The 23,693-nt window shown below is 37.8% G+C and overlaps 1 protein-coding gene across 3 annotated transcripts in view; it reads right to left on the bottom strand.

The window, feature by feature from the left end:
* LOC127643737 (catenin alpha-2-like) overlaps positions 1-23,693 on the bottom strand; it is a 661,581-nt gene that overhangs the window by 11,451 nt on the left and 626,437 nt on the right. For all 3 annotated transcript variants that reach the window (XM_052126592.1, XM_052126591.1, XM_052126590.1), the window contains 5 exons: positions 23,229-23,321; positions 21,811-21,967; positions 19,477-19,677; positions 14,202-14,353; positions 9,972-10,085 (listed from right to left, as the gene is read on the bottom strand). In XM_052126592.1, coding sequence (XP_051982552.1) covers positions 9,972-10,085; positions 14,202-14,353; positions 19,477-19,677; positions 21,811-21,967; positions 23,229-23,321 — 717 coding nt within the window. The remainder of the gene's footprint in view (positions 1-9,971; positions 10,086-14,201; positions 14,354-19,476; positions 19,678-21,810; positions 21,968-23,228; positions 23,322-23,693) is intronic.

The raw sequence follows: 23,693 nt of genomic DNA, 5'->3' as shown, positions 1-23,693 counted from the left end.
GAGAGCAACTAAAAGTAGATTAAGTAAGGAATAATTGACTCCGGACCATTGAATTGTTGAAAAATAATGCACACCCGAGGTGGTAATGCGGTCACAACGTGCAGCGGATTATCCTGCTAATATCGATTGTCAATTATTCCGCTTATACCACGCTTACTACACCTTAAGACATTGTTCAGGGTTTTATCTCAAGACATTTTCTGGTTTTCATCCCTAAAGCGCTCTTGTGTGGGAAACTACTTTCTTCCCCCACGGATTCAGCATACAGCTCAAGCCTTTGTTACCAATTCGAAAACGTCACGTTATAACCAGCAATGGAGGATGAGCTGCTTTACTCGAGGACTTACTGGAGTAACATGTTTGTGCATGTGTGAGATTGTATTTGAGGGATCGAAAGAGAGAAAGTCAGAAAATGAAAGTGATAGCTTCTGGGATTACCTTTTTTGTTGCAGCTCTCGTCAGAAGTAACATAGCTTCGAAATCGTCATATTCCCGTTATAAACCTTAACAACTTTTTTTTTTTTTTATCCCCACTGAGATGCAGGAGTGCGCTGACATGACGACTCTGTTTTTCTCTCACGAGTATGTTTGGTCCTTTAGTGTATATATTATGCATGTGTGTGCATGAGAGAGAGAGAGAGAGAGAGAGAGAGAGAGAGAGAGAGAGAGGGGAGCTCAAGGGTTTTTCCCAGAGATATTTCAGATAATATAGAAAATGTTGTACTGATCAAGTGTATCTAGCTTTAATATAGCTGAAGCCTTTGTTGCTAATTCGAAAACGTCACTTTAGAACTAGCAACGGAGGATGCACTGCTTTTTTGTGTGTGTGTGTGTGTGTGTGTGTGTGTGTGTGTGTGTGTGTGTGTGTGTGTGTGTGTGTGTGTGTGTGTGTGTGTGTGTAAGAGAAGAGGGGGGTAACACGGTGCTTTCCACTTTAACTATGTGAGGCTGATTATAGCGAAATATACTCAAACATTAAAAGTTATTTTGGATAATAGAAATTGTTGTATTGATCAAGTCACGGGGCTGCGGCTCTATTTGTCTATCGCAACTGGAGTCTCAGTGCGTGTGTGTGACCTGTGTGAGTGCTGGGGAGACAAGGGAGCGCAAAAGCTCTTTTTTTACAAAATTGAAATAAATGTAGGATATTTTAGACACTGTTTGATTTTGTTATCCGATTTACTTGAACCAATGACTTTGTTTTAATTTGTTATTTTGTTGTGGTAGCCTGTAGGGCTCTTTGAAATAACTGATGACTTTGTTTTAATTTGTTATTTTGTTGTGGTAGCCTGTAGGGCTCTTTGAAATAACTGAAATAATTTGAAATAAGTTATATGGAACCGTTATGCGGTCAAGACGTGGATCTACTTTATAACCGTGCATTTACTTGTAAAAAAATTGCACAACTTAGAACATCAGTGAACCAATCAGAATCAAGTATTTAATAGACCCGTGGTATAAATCAGATTAATGGCCTTTTCTGGGTTTGTTTAATTATAATTTTTGACAGTTGAATTTTAAATTAAGTAAATTTAAACATTCTGTTAATGTAAGTCATTAGCTGCATTCCAATTCACAGGGTTCTTACGCAGTGTTCACTGTTCCCTAATTACTGAGCAGCTCCCTACATACTGAGCAGGATATCAGTTGAAGTTCACTTTACTTGAAAAAATGCATTCATTTGGAACACTCTTTAATGCCATTAAACACAGGCAATTATAACATAAAATATTTCAGGTTTCAACTAAGATGATAAAATATACTTGTGTAAATGCATTTAAAATGTACATTTACTGTATATTACATTTACATTTACATTTATGCATTTGGCAGACGCTTTTATCCAAAGCAACTTACAGTGCATTTATTACAGGGACAATCCCCCCAGAGCAACCTGGAGTTAAGTGCCTTGCTCAAGCACACAATGATGGTGGCTGTGGGGATCGAACCAGCGACCTTCTGATTAACAGTTATGTGCTTTAGCCCACTACACCACCACCACTCCTATATATTATATATATTATACATCCAGGTTTATACTTACAAAAATGTATTGTTATTTATTTAAATTAATATATTTCTCCAGACTTGTAACCCCTACATTACAAGACTGTTGCTGTTTAATGTACAATTACATGTAATTTGTTTATTTTATATTATGTGTGTCTTCTTAACCATTATATGACCTATTTTAATAAAAATGGAAGTAATGGTCACATCTTATGAGCTTTACATTCACGCACAATTACATAAAGCACAGCTGAGGTAAATTAAGCTAAATAAAAATACATCACTACTTTGATGGTTTGCAATGGCTGGTGGGAAGTTTTCTCTCTCCACTTCCTGTGAAGTGATATATCAATGCACACTTATTCCCTATGCTGTTTAAAGTGCCATTCCAACTGAAAATGTACACTCCCTTTGGATTTAAATCTCACATAAGATGGCACAATACCATGTGAAGTCGACTTCTCAGACCACTATTAGACGATTGGAATGCAACTTGTGGCTTTGTTCAAACTGCAGGGAAAAATCTTTCTTTCCATTTTTTTCCCTCAAATTAGATTTTTTTTAGACTGACTGTTCAAACTGCAAGATATATGTGATCAGATCTATTTTATTTTTTAATTTTTAATTTTTTCTGTTCAGACTGCATAGTTCAGAGGTGGCATATGCAGAAATGTAAAGAATGTGTACTTGCTTTGTTATGAATTGTGATCTGACACATTTAGGAATGCAAAAATGCAAAAAAAATAATTAAATAATACAAAAATAGCATGAAATATGTTTTGAGCCAAAAGTGTTAAAATAATTTTAGGGGTCACTGTAAAAGAGCTGTTGGCTTAAAAGGACTCCAATTCGAGTAAGACTTTGGCATGTCCCGATATAATTTACTCTCTCTGTCCCTCAATTATACTATAAATAAAAACTAAAAAATCCATAACAAAGTTTAAAAACAGGGGGGGAGATTATTTCTCCCTGTTGCCTTTCTCAGGATTCACTTATCCCAAATCTCTCTGGCTTCTAACCGATAACAAGAGAGGGTGCAGGCAGCTTAATGCTCCACCGAATCCTTCCCCATACACACCGGAGCCAATTCATTCAACACACTTATATTGTGTGCTGAAGTGTGTGTGTATGTGTGTGCGACAATGAATGAGAAATTCCTTCCTTACCAAACAAACTTGAAAAAAGCCTTTTAATTTCTCTCATTTGAAATAAAGTGGCCCAGATAGCAGAATTCAATTTTATAACTAAACTATCTTCACTGTTATCCTATCTTGAAGCTAACAGATAGAGCTGTGTGTGTGTGTGTGTGTGTGTGTGTGTGTGTGTGTGTGTGTGTGTGTGTGTGTGTGTGTGTGTGTGTGTGTGTGTGTGTGTGTGTGTGTGTGTGTGTGTGTGTGTGGGAGGTTTACGAGGACATTTTTTTTTTTTTAGGTTGCAACTGGTGATTACAAGGGTATTATGCTATAAATGTGGTTTATGAGGATCCCATAATTCAAATCGCTAAAAACATAATAAACACCTTTTTTTTTTGAGAGGGTTAGGTTTAGGGAATTTAATCTATAGTGTGTATAGTATAAAAATCATTATGTATTTGGAGAGTCCTCATAAAGATAGCCACACCAATGTGTGTGTGTGTGCGTGTGTGTGCATGTGTGCATGTCTGTGTGTGTGTTTGAAAGAGTGAGTCAGTAAACAATTTATCTTTTTATTTTTTATTTATCTTTAAAGAGAACTCAAATTCCATTAAACTTAGTCACAGACTATATCGATTTAACAGCAGTGGCAGAATATGTAATGTGCATACACTTAATGTAACATTCAGTACCTACGCACAGGATTACACTTAAACTTTTTTGAACTGTGTTTATTGGTGAGCGGAATCCTTTTCTATGGCCAGTTAATTGTATTGCTGTTCTCAAAGAATGACCCCATATTCTCCTTTCTGTGTGAGTACCTCTTTATGTGCTGTCTTCTATTTCTAAACAAAGAACAATTTCCTCTCACTCATGTCAGATAATTTCTTCTCAAGACTAATTGGTATCAAACTGGGATGTAGTGTGTGTCTGGGAATACCAACAGTACTCCACACATACTGATATCCTTCTAATGTTTTGTAATCAGCCCACAGTGCACTATTCACACATACACAAATGTGGGTAAGCCATGAACCCTGGTGAGCCCTGCCATCAAATGCTGGCTGACTAACACACACTGTATGTGAGGGGGTAACATTGTAAAGAGTCTCATTTACAGTTATACATTCACATGCAGAGTGTGTTTATGAAACTGGGATGAAAATGAGTCATATATGCTGGATTTAACTCTGGTGGAAATGTATACATTTGCATGTCTAGCATGAAACATCCTCTCCTGCTATGTTAACTATTGAAGAACATTTAGATGCTATGTGACATATAACTGATGCATCACAAAGCCTAAACGGCACAGTGAATGTATAAATATACTAAATGAATTTATTTCTAAATAAAAATGAATAAATAATGTGTTATTTATTATTATTATTAAATAATTATTACTACTAAACATATTATTACTGATAACAAAATAATTCAATTATGAATATTAATTAATAATTATTACTATTGATAAATAAATCATTTATAAGTAATACATAGTAAATTATTATTACTAAACAAATAATGTACTCAATTAATATATAAATTAAATAGCTGCCTTGCTGCCTACATTCCATTCTAAGGGGCTGTTTCACCAAACACGTTCTTTTAATTAAAAAACAATATGACAGCCAATATGAGAGAAGATGGTAGAGCTCACGTGATCCTAATATTTTTATAATAATATTTATTGTAAAGAAACATTGCTGATTAGACTCTCCACACACAACCCTAGCGACCTAACCGCCAGCCACTGGTGACATGCAGTGACAAAGTAGCTGGCAGTGTGAACGCAGCTTTACACTGACACACACGCCACAGTGCCAGAGACCTTCTACAAATCAGAGCCTACAAGCTTATCATGAAATAGCATAACGCAAGACATTCTATTGGCGGAACTAGCTCTTAACACAGTAGTTGACTGTTATGCTCTCTTCTATGATAGAGCTGCGGAGCTTGTTATCTTAATAAATAAAAGAATCTCTGACAACGCTTCCTTGACAGTGATAAAATAATGGAGAAAGGATGGCTTAACACTATTGATGCACAAAAAACTCCCAGATGGGACTTGTAATAGAAATCAAGTCTTTTGCAACCTATGTAAGGCACGTTTTAATAGCCACTGAAGCGCAACAAATCTTAACATCACCAAAATGCAGAATGTGACGTTTTTGTTTGTAAGCTTTTCATGCTGAGTTCAAAGCGGCACACAACGTTGGCATTGGCGCCCTGACGCAAATCATGAACCCAGCTTCACGACTTCTGTAACAAAGTGGATAGCCTCAGTCTACCGACAAATACATTTTGTGGAGGATGAGAGTTTTAAGAGATTTAATGCACATTGCAATGAATTATCCCACCAATCTGGGGACTAGTTTTTTTCAATTATTCAAACTCCCACTTAGACTTTGGGAAACGTTTAATGTTACTTGAATTGGTGATATTTTAGTACATTGTCTTTATATTGTTGAAGGCTTTGTATTGCTACATATTGTTTTTTTTTCTAAGATGGAAATAAATTAATTTTGAGAAGAAAAGTAGCATATATAGAGCGTCAAATTTCAGCACTTTTAACATCTGCGATTAATCACGATTAACTGAAAAATAAAGTATGCGATTAATCATGATTAAAAATTGTAATTGACTGACAGCACTAATATATATATATATATATATATATATATATATATATATATATATATATATATATATATATATATATATATATATATATATATATATATATATATATATATATATATTATATATATATATACACAGTATATATATTAGTGCTAAATAATATATATATATATATTTATTAGTATATTAAAACCACCTGCTTATTATATTGTAGGTCCCCCTTGTGCTGCCAAAACAACTCTGACCCGTCGAGGTATGGACTCCACAAGACCTCTGAAGGTGTCCTGTACTGTCTGGCACCAAGACATTAGCAGCAGATAATTTAAGCCATGTAAGTTGCGAGGCGGGGCCTTGTTGAATCTGACTAGTTGGTCCAGCACATCCCATAGATGCTCAACCATATTGAGATCTGGGGAATTTGACGTACGTTTGAAGAACACTTTGAACTCTTTCATGTTTCTCAAACCTTTCCTGAACAATTTTTGCAGTGTGGCAGGGCGCATTATCCTGCTGAAATAGGCCACTGCCATCAGGGAATACCATTGCAAAAAAGGGGTGTACGTGGTCTGCAACAATCTTTAGGTAGGTGGTACGTGTCAAAGTAACATCCACATGAATGTCAGGATCCGAGGTTTCCCAGCAGAACATTGCCCAGAGCATCACACTGTCTCCGCCAGCTTAACTTCTTCCCATAGTGCATCATGCTGCCATCTCATCCCCAGGTAAACGACATACACGTACCCAGCTGTCCTTTATCCTTTATACCTTTACCCATTATCTAAAAGAAAATGTGATTCATCAGACCAAGCCACCTTCTTCCATAGCTTCATGGTCCAGTTCAGACACTCACGTGCCCATTGAAGGTACTTTCACCAGTGGCCAGGGGTCAGAATGGGCACTCTGACTGTCTGCGGCTAATGAAGCCAAATTCGCAGCAAGCTCTCTGTGGGATTGGACCAGACGGACTAGCCTTCGCTTTGCACGCGCACAAATGAGCCTTGGGCGCCCATGACCCTGTCGCTGGTTCACTGGTTGTCCTTCCCTGGACCACTTTTGGTAGGTACTAAACAATGCATACAGGGAACACCCCTCAAGACTAGGCCATTTTGAAGATGCTCTGACCCAGTCGTATAGCAATCACAATTTGGCCTTTTTAAAGTCATTCAGATCCTTATGCTTGCCCATTTTTCCTGCTTCCAACACATGAAATTCAAGAACTGACTGTTCACTTATAGCCTAATATGTCCCTCCCCTTCCAGGTGCCATTGTAATGAGATAATCAATGTTATTCACTTTACCTAATTTATTGTTGTGGGTGATATTCAGTTAAAATAGTGGCACCCTTGGTAAATATGAGTAAAGAAGGCTGTGAAAAATGTCTTTATTTTTTATCCTTTTGATCTTTTATTAAAAATATTTTCAAAACTCTAACCTTTAATTTAAGTAAACTAATGGGGGATGGGGGGTCACAATCAGGGCAATAATTAAGAGGCTCCAATTAACTGAAGATGAAACTAATCAGCCTGGAAGAGGATGTATGTCTATACTGTCTCTACACATGGTGAGGAGGATAGTACGAGTGGCCAAAAGTTATCCAAGGATCTAAGCTGGAAAATTGCTGAAATTATTTGGGTCTTGGGGTCAGAAAGTCAAGCATCTTCAGTTTGTCAAACACTAATGGAACTTCAAATGGGACCACGTTCTATGCTCAGATGAAACAAACAGAGCTTTAACTGTAACCCCTGTTCCCTGATTAGGTGGAACGAGATGCACTGGCCTACGAGTCATGCAGTCAAGCTACGCCAGTGGGTATTCAGGGCTCACTCTACTAGAGGGGTCGCCTCTTCTAAAGCCTTTGCTAGAAGTGTCCCTCTGCAGCATGTTTGTGATGCGGCAGGCTGGTCCTCTCCGCACACATTCGTAAGATTCTATAGTTTGGATGTTCATGCCACTCTGGGCTCTTATACCTTTGAGTCAACATCACAAGCACAGGTCTGAGACCTCTCACAAGCACAACTACACAACCGTAAGGGTTCCGGACATCCACAGTGCGGCGGCATGGGTATTCTCGTTCCCAAAGGGCTAAAATCAGCGCAGCATCAAAGTGTAGCTTTTTGGCAGGGAAGGTCTCTGGTTACTTAACTGGAACCCATTCCCTGATAAAAGTGGAACGAGATGCTGTGCTTCATTGCCACACTGGGATGCCCCAGGACTGCTCTTCAGACAAAATAACTGACGATGCACCTGTGACGCATCTATTTATAGCCCTGCCACAGGTGCGTTCAATTGATGTCACCAGCAGAGGCTATAAATTCTAGTCAATTTAATTGACGTGTTGCACACATATTCACAGCTGGTCACACCTAAAGCTGTTCCCAAAGCGCTAAAATCAGCGCAGCATCAAAGTGTATCTTTTTGACATGGAACACCAGTGATGGGTTTTGCACACACAGAGATGTAGCCATATTGATAAGTACCCTATGCCCACAGTAAAATATGGTGGTGGATCTTTAATGTTTTGGGGCTGTTTTTATGCCAGGGGTCCAGGAAATCTCATTCGGAAACATGGGATAATGGACTATCAAATACCAATAGATAAAAAAAATTTAAACCTGAATGCCTCTGCCAGAAATCTTAAAATGGACCCTGGTTGGATCTTCCAGCAGGACAATGCAGAAAGTATTCAAACCCCTTCATTTTTTTCACATTTGTTTTTATGTTGCAGCCTTATGCTAAAATGCTTTAAATTATGTTTTATTTTTACATCAATCTACACTCCATATCCCATAATGAACTTTGCCAAATTATTAAAAGAAAAAAAAAAATGAAATATCACATTGACATACTTTAAGTATTCAATTCCTTTGCTATGACACTTGAAATTTAGCTCAGGTGCATCCCATTTCTCTGGATCATCTTAAAGATTTTTCTACACTTTGATAAGAGTCCACCTTTGGCAAATTAAATTGACTGGACATGATTAGGAAAGGTACACTGTCTATATAAGGTCTTACAGCTGAAAATCAGAGCACAAACCAAGCCATGAGGTCAAAGTAATACCTGCAGAGTTTAGAGACAGGATTGTGTTGAGTCACAGATCTGGGGAAGGCTACAAAATAATGTTGGCTGTACTGAAGGTTCCCAAGAGCAGTGGCTTCCATAATTCTTTAATGAAAGAAGTTTGGAACAACCAGGACTCTTCCTAGAGCTGGCCGCCTGGCCAAACTGAGTGTGTGTGGAAATGGGAGAAAATTGCAGAAGGACAACCATGACTGCAACACTACACCGATCTGGGCTTTATGGCCCGTGATGGCCAGATGAAAGCCTCTCCTCAGTGGAATTTGCAAAAAAGCACCTAAAGGACACTCAGACTCTGAGAAACTACAGAGACATCCTTAATGAAAATCTGGTCCAGAGCGCTCAAGACTTCAGACTGGGCCAAAGGATCACCTTCCAACAGTACAATGATCCTAAGTACACAGCAAGAGTGGCTTAGCAACAAATGTCCTTGAGTGGCCCAGCCAGAGCCCAGACTTAAACTCAATTGAACATCTCTGGAGAGACCTGAAAATAGTTGTCCAATGACTGTCCCCATCCAATCTGACACAGCTTGAGAGGTTCTGCAGAGAAGAATGGCAGAAAATCCCTAAATCCTGGTGTGCAAAGTTGTCGCATTATACCCAATATGAGGCTGTAATCATTGCCAAAGGTGATTCAACTAAGTACTGAGTTAAGAGTCTGAATTCTTATGTCAATGGGATGGTTCACTTTTTTCTTTTTAATAAATTTGCAAGTTCTAAAAAATCTGGTTTATGCTTTGTCATTATGGAGTGTAGATTGCTGTGAAAAAAAAAAAGCATTTTATCATATGGCTACAACATAGCAAAATGTAAATAAAATGAAGGATTCTGAATACTTTCTGAATGCACTGTAAATATATATACTTTATATAATTTATACCTGTGGTATATACTAGAGAAGAAAACACAGAAAAAAAAAGTCAGAGCAGAGGGTTAATAACATTTCTTTCTCAGACTTTTGAGAGACATAGTACCTGGCTCTCTTGTTGTTTTGAAAACAGCCGTGATTTAAAAGTAATAACTCTTTGTGGTATGAGTAAACCTGATGAAAGTGACAGGTGGAAACCAAGATGCTGTTCAATGTTGTGCAGGAGTCCCTCACCCTAGCGCTCTGTCCAGCTATAAGTTGGTCATCTTCTGTCTGGACGCTGGTGCGGCTACGAGCATCATAGTCCTCCTGCTCAAAGTCTGAGTCGTCTTCCAGCTCTTCTGGGGTCTGAATAAAAAAGCACATCAATATGAATTAAAGTGTGTTGAGAGAAGCTAAAAAAATCTAGAGAGCTAAATAAAGAAATAAAGACAAGCAAGAGAGAGAAAGAAAGGGAGACCAGCTAGTTAGTCCATTCGGTGGCCATCTTTATAATGCTCACGGGCAGCTATTTTTCTATGTAAACAAACGCCATATAAGTGTAGCTCCTATCTACTTAAATGGGGAAAGACCAAAATCTCCAAAAAGGGTGGTAAAAATTACGGTAAAAAAAACATATTTTCAAATCAGCAGTAATATTTATGATACCAACACTGGTATCATAAGTTGTGCTTCTTTACGACCAATTAAGCTTAAAACTTTCCCAGTTTGTATAGCTAATGCATATGTGGGTTCTGGGGTTGATTGACAGGCAATGTCTGTATCTGCTCTTTTAACCTGTAAGGTCTTTTTCCTGTGACTTCCTTTCTATATGCTTTTACTGTTGGGTGTTCCAATTTCTCCCATTCATTTTAATAGAAGATTCCCCTCTCTGCTAATTAGTCTTATTAGCAGATTAAAGGCCTTGTGTGGTTTTGTTTACATTTGAATTTATTTTATATATATATATATATATATATATATATATATATATATATATGGAATGGGAATGTTGTGGAATAGAAGCGAAACTTTGAAATTTGCCCACCATGGTAGAGCATATTTTTTCTCTCTCTGAAAGTCAGGACAGCCGCATTTTCATTGCTTCAATACCACTCTGTCACGAGCATAGGCTAACATTTACAAGAAAGATGAATTTTGCCAAATAGGCCTATAATAAGACAGCCTGATCAAAAATAAAGAATATTACAGATTTTGAGAATGAACGTGAGTATGGGAGGTAGCCTACAGTAATAATGAGCAACCACAAGCAAATATTCATTGTGGAAATAAAAAGACTTGTGGCCCGAAAAATGACAAACTTCCCCGTTCAGATTGGAGAAAACAAAAAAGGTGGGTTACAGTACTTCTTTCTCTTCTTATATTAGTTACCAATAGGCCCCACAAAATTTTGAAAATAAATATAGGCTGATAATATATCATGCTTGCAAGTTCCCAGTGGATGATGCATAAACATGATATAGAATTCTATAAATCTATACAACTGTATTTGCTGATTTGGATTAAAATGTCCCATAAATACCAGTATAAATTGTTCAATCTTTATATTTTATTTTATTTATTTATTTATTTTTAAATAAAATTAGAGTGGTGTGAATGTTAACTAAAGATGTTTACAGACGTTTAAAGTACATTTATTAAAAGTAAAATAGTAATTAAAATAACAATGTAAAGAAAATGCATGATAAATGTAAAGAAAAAAAACGCAACTCATTTTTGGTTTTGTTTTGTAGTCTAAGCTCTGAATTTATTTAATTCAGAAAATGATGCTTTCATATTGCTGACATGTTACAATTTTCTCCAGTAATTTTCTGCTTTTTTATTTATTAAAACTTTTTTATATAAAATGAAAAGAAAAAACATTCAAAGTGCTTGAGTAGACTGATAACTGGGCACAAATGTTGCTATAGTGGTGCAGACATGGAGCAGGTTTCTTTCCACGTGAGTTAGGGTGAGAGAGAGGAGCGGAATATCTCATCTGGCCGTCGTAATAGCAGTCACACTTTACGGCTGTGATGCTAAATTTCCGACACTGCCAGAACTTCGTCGGAGGCTGAAGATCATCGCAAAAGCTATTAATTGGCCGTCTGTGAACATGTCACTCTGAATGTTGTAAGATTGACGATTTTGCCCTTCGATGACAGAAATAAATTAGGATTCCCAAAATTTGTCTCAGATGGCAGAATCATGGCTAACATCATACAGTGTGCACCGGGCTTAAGTCAGAACAGTCTGAAGGTATGTGCCAAGTTTGGTGGATATAGCTTGAAAGATCTAGGTGGAGCTACAATTTAAACTCTAATCCATGTCTGAAGAATAACAGTATGTTGCCTTTGTCAAGCCAACATAATGGCCATCCTACAGAATGTCATAGAGGTTTGGAACAACATAGTGGCAAGTGAATGATGAATGATTTTCATTTTGGGTGAAACTATTGCTCAGGAGAGACATTACTTATGGTTTGCTATTGTCAACAAGTTCAACAAGCAAATTCTTTGCCACATTTAATTTTTACATCTATATTTTAAACACATCTCCTGGAGCACTTGATTATATTCTATCTGATGTCCTAGCGGTCTAGCTTGGTGACTACTTGGGGCACCATTTTTGACAAGAACTGTGCGTTGTCACACAATGAGGGCAAGGGACCTCTGATCTAACATACACCAGCCATTAAACCAGTCAGATCTTAATAAAAATTTACTTATCCCACAGTTTGAATTACAAGTGACTTGCATCATTATTCTCCAACTCCCTTTTGGCTATCTTGTGTTTAAAAAGCAGTTCCCTTGTAAAGTGGGATCAAATGCTGTGAGAAGGAGGGAAAGACCTCTAGGTTATTCAGATTTAAATTTGATCTGTTTTATTGTTTTCCACCTGCCGGTAGTTTCAACATCAGTCCCAATTGCTTAAACACCCTCATCTTGTGTGTATTTCACTGACTAATGAGAAAATTGGAGACAAAAAAGAAAGAGGGTTTATCTTGACAGCAGCCACCACTCCAGCCACTCTGAGCAGCAGAACTTATAAAGATACATTATTGATTGAATCAACTCTTCTTTGTTGCTTGGTTTAATGAAGATCCCATTTGGATGAAAACTTGATGTTGCCATGAATGCATGTACTGTAAACATGAAAAAGAAACAAAAAATATAAAGCTGTGTACTTTTGTATGCAAAGCCATCTTGAGTTGATTTTTCTTCCTGTGTCCCTTTAGCAGGATACATTCTTTGACAACTAACCGAGTATGTGTGTGTGTGTGTGTGTGTGTGTGTGTGTGTGTGTGTGTGTGTGTGTGTGTGTGTGTGTGTATTTATCACTATGTATGGACCAAATGTCCCCATAAGGATGGTAAAACCTGAAATGTTTGACCTTGTGGGAAAACTTTGTTGGTCCCATGAGGAAAACAGCTTATAAATCATACAAAACTGTGTTTTTTGAAAATGTAAAAATGCAGAAAGTTTTCTGTGAGGGTTAGATTTAGATATAATATATAGTTTGTACAGTATAAAAAACATTATGTCTATGGAAAGTCCCCATAAAACATGGAAAAACAATGTGTGTGTGTGTGTGTGTGTGTGTGTGTGTGTGTGTGTGTGTGTGTGTGGTAGCACTTTCATTTCACTTCGACTCTGGGAGCTATACTATTTTCAAAGCTAACATGTCTTGGTGCCCAAATAGCACTCTAATGACATTTCTAGGCAGCAGAAGCATAAACACTCTGCATGATTTATTTTGTGATTTATTTTAGGGGGTGGGGTGGGGGTGGTTTGGGGAATCAATAAATAAAAATAAGTGAAAACAAGTCGGATCTTTATTTACAAGTATCAATCTATTCCAAGCCATATCCAAGCTCGGCAGGACATTATTTACTGATAACACACTGTTCAATGTGGTTTGATGTCCACATAGTGGAAATATGTATCTTAAAAAATGTCTTTGCGTGGGATGATAATTGTGGGACAAATTCACAAAACAGTTGGAGCACTTTTGTGTGCAGTAAATGTGCTTAAATAGCCCTGCACCATGTTTAATAAAAACAAACCAAAAGTAATTTTTCAGCAATACACTTTTGAGCATGTGTACGCTGTTACCTGATTTGCATACATTTTCAGTTAGTTCTATTTATACAAAAGCATTCACAGTCTCTGTAAACAGAACGTACAATAGGCAATGCCATAAACAATAGAATACTCTATCATACACATATGGGCTTCAATGTCATAAACAGGTACTAAAAGATCTACTGTATCCAATACAATATGTAATAGCGTTGCATTATTTCACACTCTAGTGCTTCTGATGAAGTCATATCCCAAAAATGAAGTGTGCAATGCATTATAGTCATATACCAATACTGCTACATTATTGTGTTTGGTTTTTTTTTGTCCTACACAACAGGGCAATAAACACATTTATTGCCCTGCTTCTGAATAGTGTTTCTTTAATCTGTATGGAACTCACCCTTATCATGAGCACTGCTTTCCTGATGTCTCGCACTCCATCGTAGACAAGGCGAGAGGCGTCGATGAACTCATTCTCTTCGAATAGCAGCGGGGGGTTGGTGCTGAGAGCCTCGATGGCGACCTCCACCTGCTCAGCAAAACGTGGCATTACTGGTAAGAAAGAAAGATACAAAGGATGTTGGTAATTCCTGTTGTGCATTTTCATGTCCCCATCATATATGCCTTAATATACTGGATACATTATTTGACACAATTTTTAAAAGATGGAAATAATATTAGATGGTTTTCTTTTATCCAAATATCACAATTAATTGAACTAGGTTGAAACTAACTTCTAACATAGAAATATACACTTACTGAGCACTTTATAAGAAACACTACGGTCCTAATAAAGTTCCCGACATGGTCTTCTGCTGTTGCCCATCTGCTTCAAGGCTTGACGTGCTGTGCATTCTGAGATGCATTTCTGCTCACCACAATTGTACAGAGTGGATATCTGAGTTACCATAGCTTTCTGTCAGCTTGAAGCAGTCTGGCAACTCTCCATTGACCTCTCTCATCAACAAGGCTTTTCCGTCCGCATTCTGATGGTTTTCGCATTCTGATGGTTGATGTGAACATTAACTGAAGCTCCTGACCTGTATCTGCATGGTTTTAAGCATTGCACTGCTGCCACTCGATTGGCTGGTAAGATAATTGCATTAATAAGTAGGTGTACAGGTGTTCCTAATAAAGTGCTCATTGAGTGTATATTCCAGCAGTTTCTTAATTTTTCCCTTTCTTTCACAAGTTCCAGAGGATAAGGGGTTAAATAACAACACAGACATTCAGTCGCTCGACATGTGCTGCATAACAGGAATGACCCATGCAATAGGTAGCACAAAGGACAGAAAGAAAGGCAGATCCACTGAGAAAAAAAAAATTCAAAACAGGGATTACATGCATCCCTCAAAAGCTAGCCTTCCCCTTAGTTGACAAACATATCAGAGAAATAAATGAGAGGTGAGAAAAATGGATAGTGTATGCAATCTTAAGAAGCTAACTGTTGAAATTCAGACAGGCACATCTATTTCTGCGGTCTACTCACTGTCAGACAGGCCTGAGGAAACGGACGGCAGTGGAAGAAAATTTCACCCTGTAAATATATAGATGGGGTGCCCTCCGCCTGCCAATTAACCAATTCAACTTGCTGGCAAAGTGCTGGGAACACATGACCATCCCTGATCTGTGCCACCATGACTCTTATAGACCACAGTGATAGTGAAAAAATGACATCCCCTTGCTCTCGATTTCCCTCCTTAAATTCACCCACCATCTTTTTCCTCAGCGATTCCACAATGGCCAGTGAGAGCTATTAAGGGAATGTTTGACGATCAAGGGTCTAAAATTAACAATGTTGACAGACATTGATTGAGTGCTGCTAAAGGGCTCGGGAAAGGTCTGCTAATGTGACATTAGTTTCATCTGTGATGAGGCGTAATATGGTGTTTACACTGAACAAATGTGTTTGGCCCACTTAGCTTTACACATCCACTGCACTAAAAGCAAATGCTCTAACCTCACATGTGAATGGAGACCTTTAAGTATATTTAATTTAGCTGAAATGCCAGTAAAAAATTTTATTATCATTTTTGGGAGCTCCAGTAAACTCTATTATGAATCCTCAGCTTCAACCCTTTTGACAACGATGCAAAAAGAGGTTCATTGCTTTAAATAATTTAGTGTCTCTAGTTGTATTACATTCAACAGGTACTCAGCACCATTGTAATGCACAATCCACTGATTCATGCTCTCCTTCGAACCTGACACGGATTGACCTGCCTGCCCACTCGGTGAGGAACTGACAGAGTGCATCAAAGGTAATATTCAAACTGGAGGAGAAGTCTAGTGTTTCCATGGCAATGTCATTGGTGGAAAAATGGAAACCGTATTGCCATCTAACGTTGACATCAAGTCACGCTCATATCAACGTCTAAAACCACTTGGCAGATGATGAAAAAATTATGGGAACGGTAAAAAATCCCAAAGCACCGTATTTGGGATCGTATTAAACCCTTGAGCAAGCTCCAAAGTGATGCTCTTAAAATATTCAACGAATGGAATATGATAGGAAGGTCTCTAGATCTCCAAGATTCTTAAAAGTGAATCAAACTAGTAATAGTATAACCTGAGATGCACTGCTCTTTGGAGAGGTTGGGTTTTATGAGGACACACTTATGACAATAAAATTCTAGAGTGTTCTTTTCAGCCATCTTACCAAATCAATGCCCAGAGAGCAATCCATGATAACTGCATATGTGGATCTTATACAATAACCAGTCCTGTGATTTCTCATCATGGTTTTGATTACAAGCATCTGACCTAAGATTAACTTTAAAAGAGTAACCTGTGTAGAAAGGTACTTTCTGTTTGCCTTTTCAGATGGACATGTAAAGAATGTGACATAAACTAATCCAAAAAAAGGTTAGATTTGAATTTCAAATGAACACTCAAGAAACACAAAATTATGCAAAACGTTAAAAAAGGTGCAGCAAAGTCTCTTATTTTCTTTTCTTACATCTTTCAACCCTCGTCTTTCTTTAACACATATTTAATTCATTTTAATCCACTTATTGGGAAGGCGTAAAATGAGCTTTGGGGAATTTCACTGTGACTTTTAAATAGAAATATTTAAATGTTCTTCAAGCCATTAATTAGTAAAGTTGATGCTAGTGAGGAGCAATTGGAAAGATGATGAAAGGTACAAATGAAAACCATGTTGGAAGGGATTATTTTCTAAAAATGTTTAACTCAAAATAAAGCAAGCATTCAGATCTGTGCTATAATACTTCAAATGGCGTTTTTGGGAAAGTTCTTTAAGATATCGCACAATGTTGCGATTAATTATTTGAAACATAATCAGACAGGATTTTTATTTAGGATGCTAAGGTCAGACTAGCCTAATGGGCTTAAAATGAAAACACAATGAGACATTCATAATGCTAATAGGTCTTATACCATGCAAAACACAGCAAATAATTTGAAATGGGGTACAGATTCCTTTTTGAACAATAAGGTCACTTGTAGTTTGATTTAATTTACATTCTGCCCCTTAGGCTGTTGAATTAGTTAGTATTCCCCTTTCTACTGGATCTGTATTGCTTGCTTTCTTTTTCAAGAACAAAGTGTTGGACTCATTAAGGCTGGCAGGCTCTGAATAATTCTATTTCTTAATTCTTGTTGTTTTGCATGCACTCTCCTCAAGTTTCAACATCCAGACTCTTGTGCCATGAAGAAAAACATTTTGTGTGGGTCATTTGGCTATATGAAATCATTGCTTTTTTTGGTATCTAAGCAAAAATGCCCTTCAACCTGTCAGTGAAGCACTATATTTGCCATAAAAACGTGTTTGTGTGTGTTATATAGAGGGTAGTGATTAGATGGCCATATTTCATCTCTGTATGGTCACTCTTTGGCACGAGCCCTACTCACTCTGCCATGCTCTATGATTGTATGACTACTACAGCATTCTACTTGGCACAATTACATCAGCCATATTTCTAATTTTTTATCTACTGGGGCCTGAGCATAGCCTTAATGATGGGGTACATTTTTCCCACCTGAAGATTAATTTGGATAGGGAAAAGGATGGAATTGATAAAGAGAGAGAGAGAGAGAGAGAGAGAGAGAGAGAGAGAGAGAGAGAAAACTTATAATAGCTTTGCTATTAGACTCTCAATTTCCAGGTTGCAACAAGACAAAACATACAAGGAACCAACCAGAACACCCTAGCTATGGCTAGTGACCTGCCTGAACACCTTACCAACACCTAGCAATCAGTCAGAACACCATAGAAAAACCTAGCAACCAGACAAATTGCCCTAGCAATGTTTAGCATCAAACCAGAACAACTCAGTAATTAAAAAAAAGAAAAATAAGAAAATAAAAAATAATTTTAAAGACTCTAGCATTGACATACCAACCACTCGAACAACCTTAGCAACCACTTAGTAATGCATAGTCTAGCATCAAAGTTTGTCAAGAAAAACTTTACCTAACTTGTTATTTTATGGTATAGCCTTCAAGTTGGGAGTGCACATTTAATGCCATTAAATGCAGCCTATGTATACAGCTCACAGGGTTTTTGGAACAGATGATTTAATTTGTATGTTCAGTTAAGGCTTCACAAATTTTCATTTTGTTTCATTTTTACCTGTAAAACTAGCTGTAATAATATGATTAGAGCTGTAATTTTATAATAACAAAAAACTATTGCCAAAAAAAACTAAATAAAAAAAACTATAAAAGCAAGACTATTATTTATGTTTCTCTCATATTCCACCCACTCTTCTAAACAAAGCCGGCTGTCAGAATAGGGTAATATAATGTTTTAGACACAACAAAGGAGGCAGGATAAATCACCACTGCCAAAATAATATTTTGAGTGCTCATCCAGCCACCCTCCATTTGTTGATTTCAAACAAGTAAAGGTGCATTTAGACATAACAACTACATTCAAAAGTGTCAGTTGAGTCAGTTTCTCACTCTCACTCTCTTATTGCATCCGCTACACATTGGCACCTAAGATAGCAGCCATTTTTGTTTCCTCATCAGCAAGGCTCTGCCAAATAGTGATTTGAAAGCATTAGGAACACTGTGCACAAATCTTTGCATTACTTGCAATGCTGGTATGTTTTGGCCCTCGGCCTTGTCTGTCAGAGTCTAAATTGCCACCTCCTGAAAGCTGGCACTAGATGGTGAAAGGTGGAGGGGTGGGGGAAAACAGATGAAAAATGAATGAGCAAAGGATGAGTGCCAGAGGAGGGAACAGGTGGTATCTCCGGCCTTGCCATCTTTTCTCATCTGTCTACTGATCTTTTCTTAAAGGAATAGTTCACCCAAAAAAAATGTATTCTGTTGTTATTTATTCACCCTCTTGTTGTTTTACCTGTATTACTTTTTTCCTCACATGAAAAACAGAATGAGATGTTCCATTCACTTTCATTGCATATTATTTCCATTCAATAACAGTCAAAAGTAACTGACGCTATCATTCTGCCTAAAAACTAAAAAAAAAAAAAATCCCTTCTTCCAATATAATAGAGCTTCCTGCTCTCTTCTCTCCATCTGTCTCCATCTCTACATGAGATCAGGACCAAAGGAAGAAAGATCTGATCTTTTAAGAGATGGGGGTGTTAATGTCGTTTGCATTACTGTGTGTCATTATAATGACCTTAAGGTCTTTAGATGACCCAGGCTTGATTAGAGTTGAGGTGTGTGATCTTTGTTCTCACCAGTCTCTGAGAGGAGTTTAATTGACTCAAGAACACGCTCGGTGTAGACTCCAGGTTCATAGTTCTCCATCTCAGCATTAATAATGTGTACCACACGGGCAGCTCGGCCACGGATTGCCCCTGCTGTTCTGTCAAGCGTGTCCACGTCCCCCTCTTGCAGGGCAATCACACACTTATTAACATCCTCCAGGATGTGGTTTTCTGTTAAGAGAGAAAGAGAGAGAGAGAGAGAGAGAGAGAGAGAGAGAGAGAGAGAGAGAGAGAGAGAGAGAAGAAATGAGATAAAACAAGACTTAGGGGCCATTCACAACAGAACAAAGATCTTCAACAGTACTACTGTAGCTTTTTTAGCTCAAGGACACATTTGGTGCGAACAGCCTCTTAAAGTATTATTGTTCTCTATCTGTCACTCACTCGACTTTGTGGTTGTGTATATAGTGTAATGTGTTGTTTTTGCACAAGACCATGACAACCTTCTTACTTCTGCCAGAAAAAAACGTTGATGGATAGGTGATTGAGTTTCAGAAGAGGTTGGAGGTGAGATTAAGTGCATGTTTGTCTTTATTAGGGAGAAATAGTAATGCTATATTCATAAAGAAAATAATTATATAAATGAAAGAATTAAATTAATGCCGTACTTCAGGAAGAAAAACTTGATATCCTTAGTTCAGGCACTTCTGCAGATGAATATCAAAGAAAACCTATGCTCGTTACATGACCATACTCTTTATGGCACTATATGATGTAAAAGCACTATTTGATCATGTAACGAGCACTTCTACAAAAACAATCACCTTCTTTAGGGTGAAATATTTGAGCACCAAGATTTATACAGTATGTATAGTGAAGTGAATAACATTGATTATCTCGTTACAGTGGCACCTGTCAAGGGGTGGGATATATTAGGCAGTGAGTGAACAGTCAGATCTTGATTTTCATGTGTTGGAAGCAGGAAAATTGGGCAAGCATCAGGATCTGAGCGACTTTGACAAGGGCCAAATTGTGATGTGTAGATGACTCGGTTAGATCATCTCCAAAATGGCAGATCTTGTGGGGTTTTTCCTGTATTGTGTTGTTAGTACCTACCAAAAGTCATCAAAGGAAGGACAACCAGTGAAACGGCAACAAAGTAATGAGTGCCCAAGGCTCATTGATGCACGTGGGGAGTGAAGGCTAGCACGTCTGTTCCGATCCCACAGAGCTACTGTAGCACAAATTATTGAATAACTTAGCTGGCCATTATAGAAAGGTGCCAGAACACACAGTGCATTGCAGCTTGCTATGTATGGGGCTGCGTAGCCACAAACTAGTCAGAGTGCCCATGTTGACCCCTGTCTCCCACCGAAAGTGCCTACAATGGGCACGCCAGTGTCAGAACTGGACCATGGAGCAATGGAAAAAGGTGGTCTGGTCTGATGAATCATGTTTTATTTTAGATCATGTGGATGGCTGGGTGCGTATGCATCATTTACCTGGGGAAGAAATGGCACTATGGGAAGAAGCTAGGCTGGAGGAGGCAGTGTGATGCTCTGGGCAATGTTCTGCTGGGAAACCTTGGGCATTCATCTGGATGCTACTTTGACACATACCACCTACCTAAAGATTGTTGCAGACAACATACACCCCTTCATGGCAATGGTATTCCCTGATGGAAGTGGCCTATTTCAGCAGGATATTGCGCCCTGCCACACTGCAAAAATCAGGAATGGTTTGAGGAACATGGCAAAGAGTTCAAGGTGTTGACTTGGCCTACAAATTCCCTAGATCTCAATCCAACTGAGCATCTATGGGATGTGCTGGACCAACAAGTCTGATCCATGGAGGCCTCACCTTGCAACTTACAGGACTTAAAGTATCTTCTGCTAAAGTGTTGGTGCCAGATACCACAGGACACCTTCAGAGGTCTTGTGGAGTCCATGCCTCTACGGGTCAGAACTCTTTTGGCTGCATGAGGGGGACTTACATGATATTAGGCAGGTGGTGTTAATGTTGTGGCTGATCGGTGTGTGTGTGTATATATATATATATATATATATATATATATATATATATATATATATATAGATCAGCAATTAAGTGAACACCAATGAAGTGGTTTTTTATCTGATATTTCATGTTTTCTTCAATGACAATGTGTGTTTGATCATGAATTGTTTTTACATTAAGTGCACTATTTCTTATATTAAAAGGGATTTTAACATAACAAATTAATATAACTAATATACAAAGCAGGGTCAATTTATTTGTAGGTTCAAACTTCATTTTTAAACATGTAGTATTATTAGAATCATGAACTCTCCTACTGCAAAGTGGATTCTCAGACTATTAAATTACCTGAAACAGACAGGAAGTCATCAACGGAAGTGATGTCATCTACAGCCTCAGTCAGTATGCGCACTTGCTTCTCCCATTGGTCCTTGAAGACATCCATGTTGTCCTGGGCAACCTTGCTTTGAGGGCGGGCGGCCAAGGTGAGGGCTGCATTGATTACCTGTGAGGAGAAGAACAATATGATTTGCACCTTTCATCATACCTAAATCAAAAACTACAAGAAAATAATCAGTCACACTGCTTACAAATGTTATAAACAAAATAGTGAAGCCAAATGTAGTTGGATTTTCAAGAGTCAATGTCTCAACAAAAGGAGGCTTCTGTTATGGCTAGTTATATTCCAAGACAAGCAAGCAGTTCATGTAAATCATATGGTTCCAAATGTTATTTTCATAAAAACACGACAATTTCGACCCACAGAAGTGGTCCATGAAATCTAACAGAAAGGTCTCTTAATGTTGCCACAGTCAAATTTGTCTGTGACAAATGCTCTCAAATGTCTTTTACATTGCTGTTAGGCAGCAACCTCAAGCAACTCACAATTACTTAGTTTTCTAAGTGGTATAGCTTCACTTGCAGTGGCTTTCTTAATCAAGAGGCCTGCAGTGAAAATGTTTCTTGAATCTTTATACCTCACTTCCTCCATCAGTAACTTTATTCCATTAGCCAGAGCAGGGTTTCCTGAGAAACTGCTTCAACCCAACACCTCAGATGCAATTTATTCAATTCAACCTACTCTAGAGTCCGGTTGGATTTCAGATAAGAATAATAGGTTTCTTTCTTTCTTTGTCCTTTCATTCTTTGTAAACCAATATTTGTTTGCAGGCATCTAGGGTGAGGATTTGTGATAACTGGAGTATCCTTCAATTATAACACCACTTAAAGCTGAAATTAAATCAAAATTGACCCTATTTACTTATTAATATATGTTCCTGGAATGATTCTGTGCATGTTATTTCAGATAAAGAAATTATTCTATTTGTATAAGAAATTTATTCTATATATATTATTCTACTCATCAATATATTGTAACTTTGTCCAACTTTAAAACTACTTTGTATTCGGCTGATGTCACCAAGACCTTGTATTTTTTTAACCCCTCTCCTCTAAAAAACTATCATGTAGATAATGTATTATTTTTTCTTACTGAATGCCCTGTCTCACTTGCAAATAAATCATATTAAAGAAGTAAAATGGTTTTCGAATACCATTTCATGTTGCCTTTAAAGAGGTGAATATATCTGATGTGTGTCATATTTTGATGTTGTATGCTGTCATAAGAAATCTGAAGCCCAACACTAACTGTTAATGCTTTGAGCAAGAATTCTTTCTTTGCCACCAACCAAATAAATCTGATCCGAAAAGGCACTAATACCAATCACAGACAGTATATGGATGGCAAAGGCTTGGTTGGCTTTTACCTGTGGACACAGGCTATCAATCTGTGTAGCTGCCATGCGCACTAACTTCACACCCTCCTCATTGTTGGAGATGGAACAGGCGAGGTTGGCCACCTATAAGAGACAGAGAGAGATTAGTGAGTCACTGGGTCATTTGCACAGGGAGGTTGAAGTATGTAGTGACCTTGCTTGAACAACCCACCAGTTCTGCTTGCTAGACTTGTGTAAATCATGCAGGTTAGACTAGCATTTGGACAAGGGCAAATAAAGCTCCTGAACAAAGTGTGCACACATACACATATACGGAGGCATACACAAATACACAGTCCTTTTCGCTGTTCATGTTTGCTTTCAGTGCTGTGTGCAATGGATAAGGATTTAATGCTTGGCTTCAGAAGGCAATGTCTGGGCAAAATATGTACAGAGGGTTAGCGCTCATTCAAGTGTTAGATTGGTATTTGTCATTTTTCGGTGTGAAGAACATGA

This window comes from Xyrauchen texanus, chromosome 5 (assembly GCF_025860055.1).
Source record: "Xyrauchen texanus isolate HMW12.3.18 chromosome 5, RBS_HiC_50CHRs, whole genome shotgun sequence".
In the NCBI taxonomy this organism is placed as follows: Eukaryota; Metazoa; Chordata; class Actinopteri; order Cypriniformes; family Catostomidae; genus Xyrauchen; species Xyrauchen texanus.
This window is presented reverse-complemented; position numbering and strand designations above follow the sequence as displayed.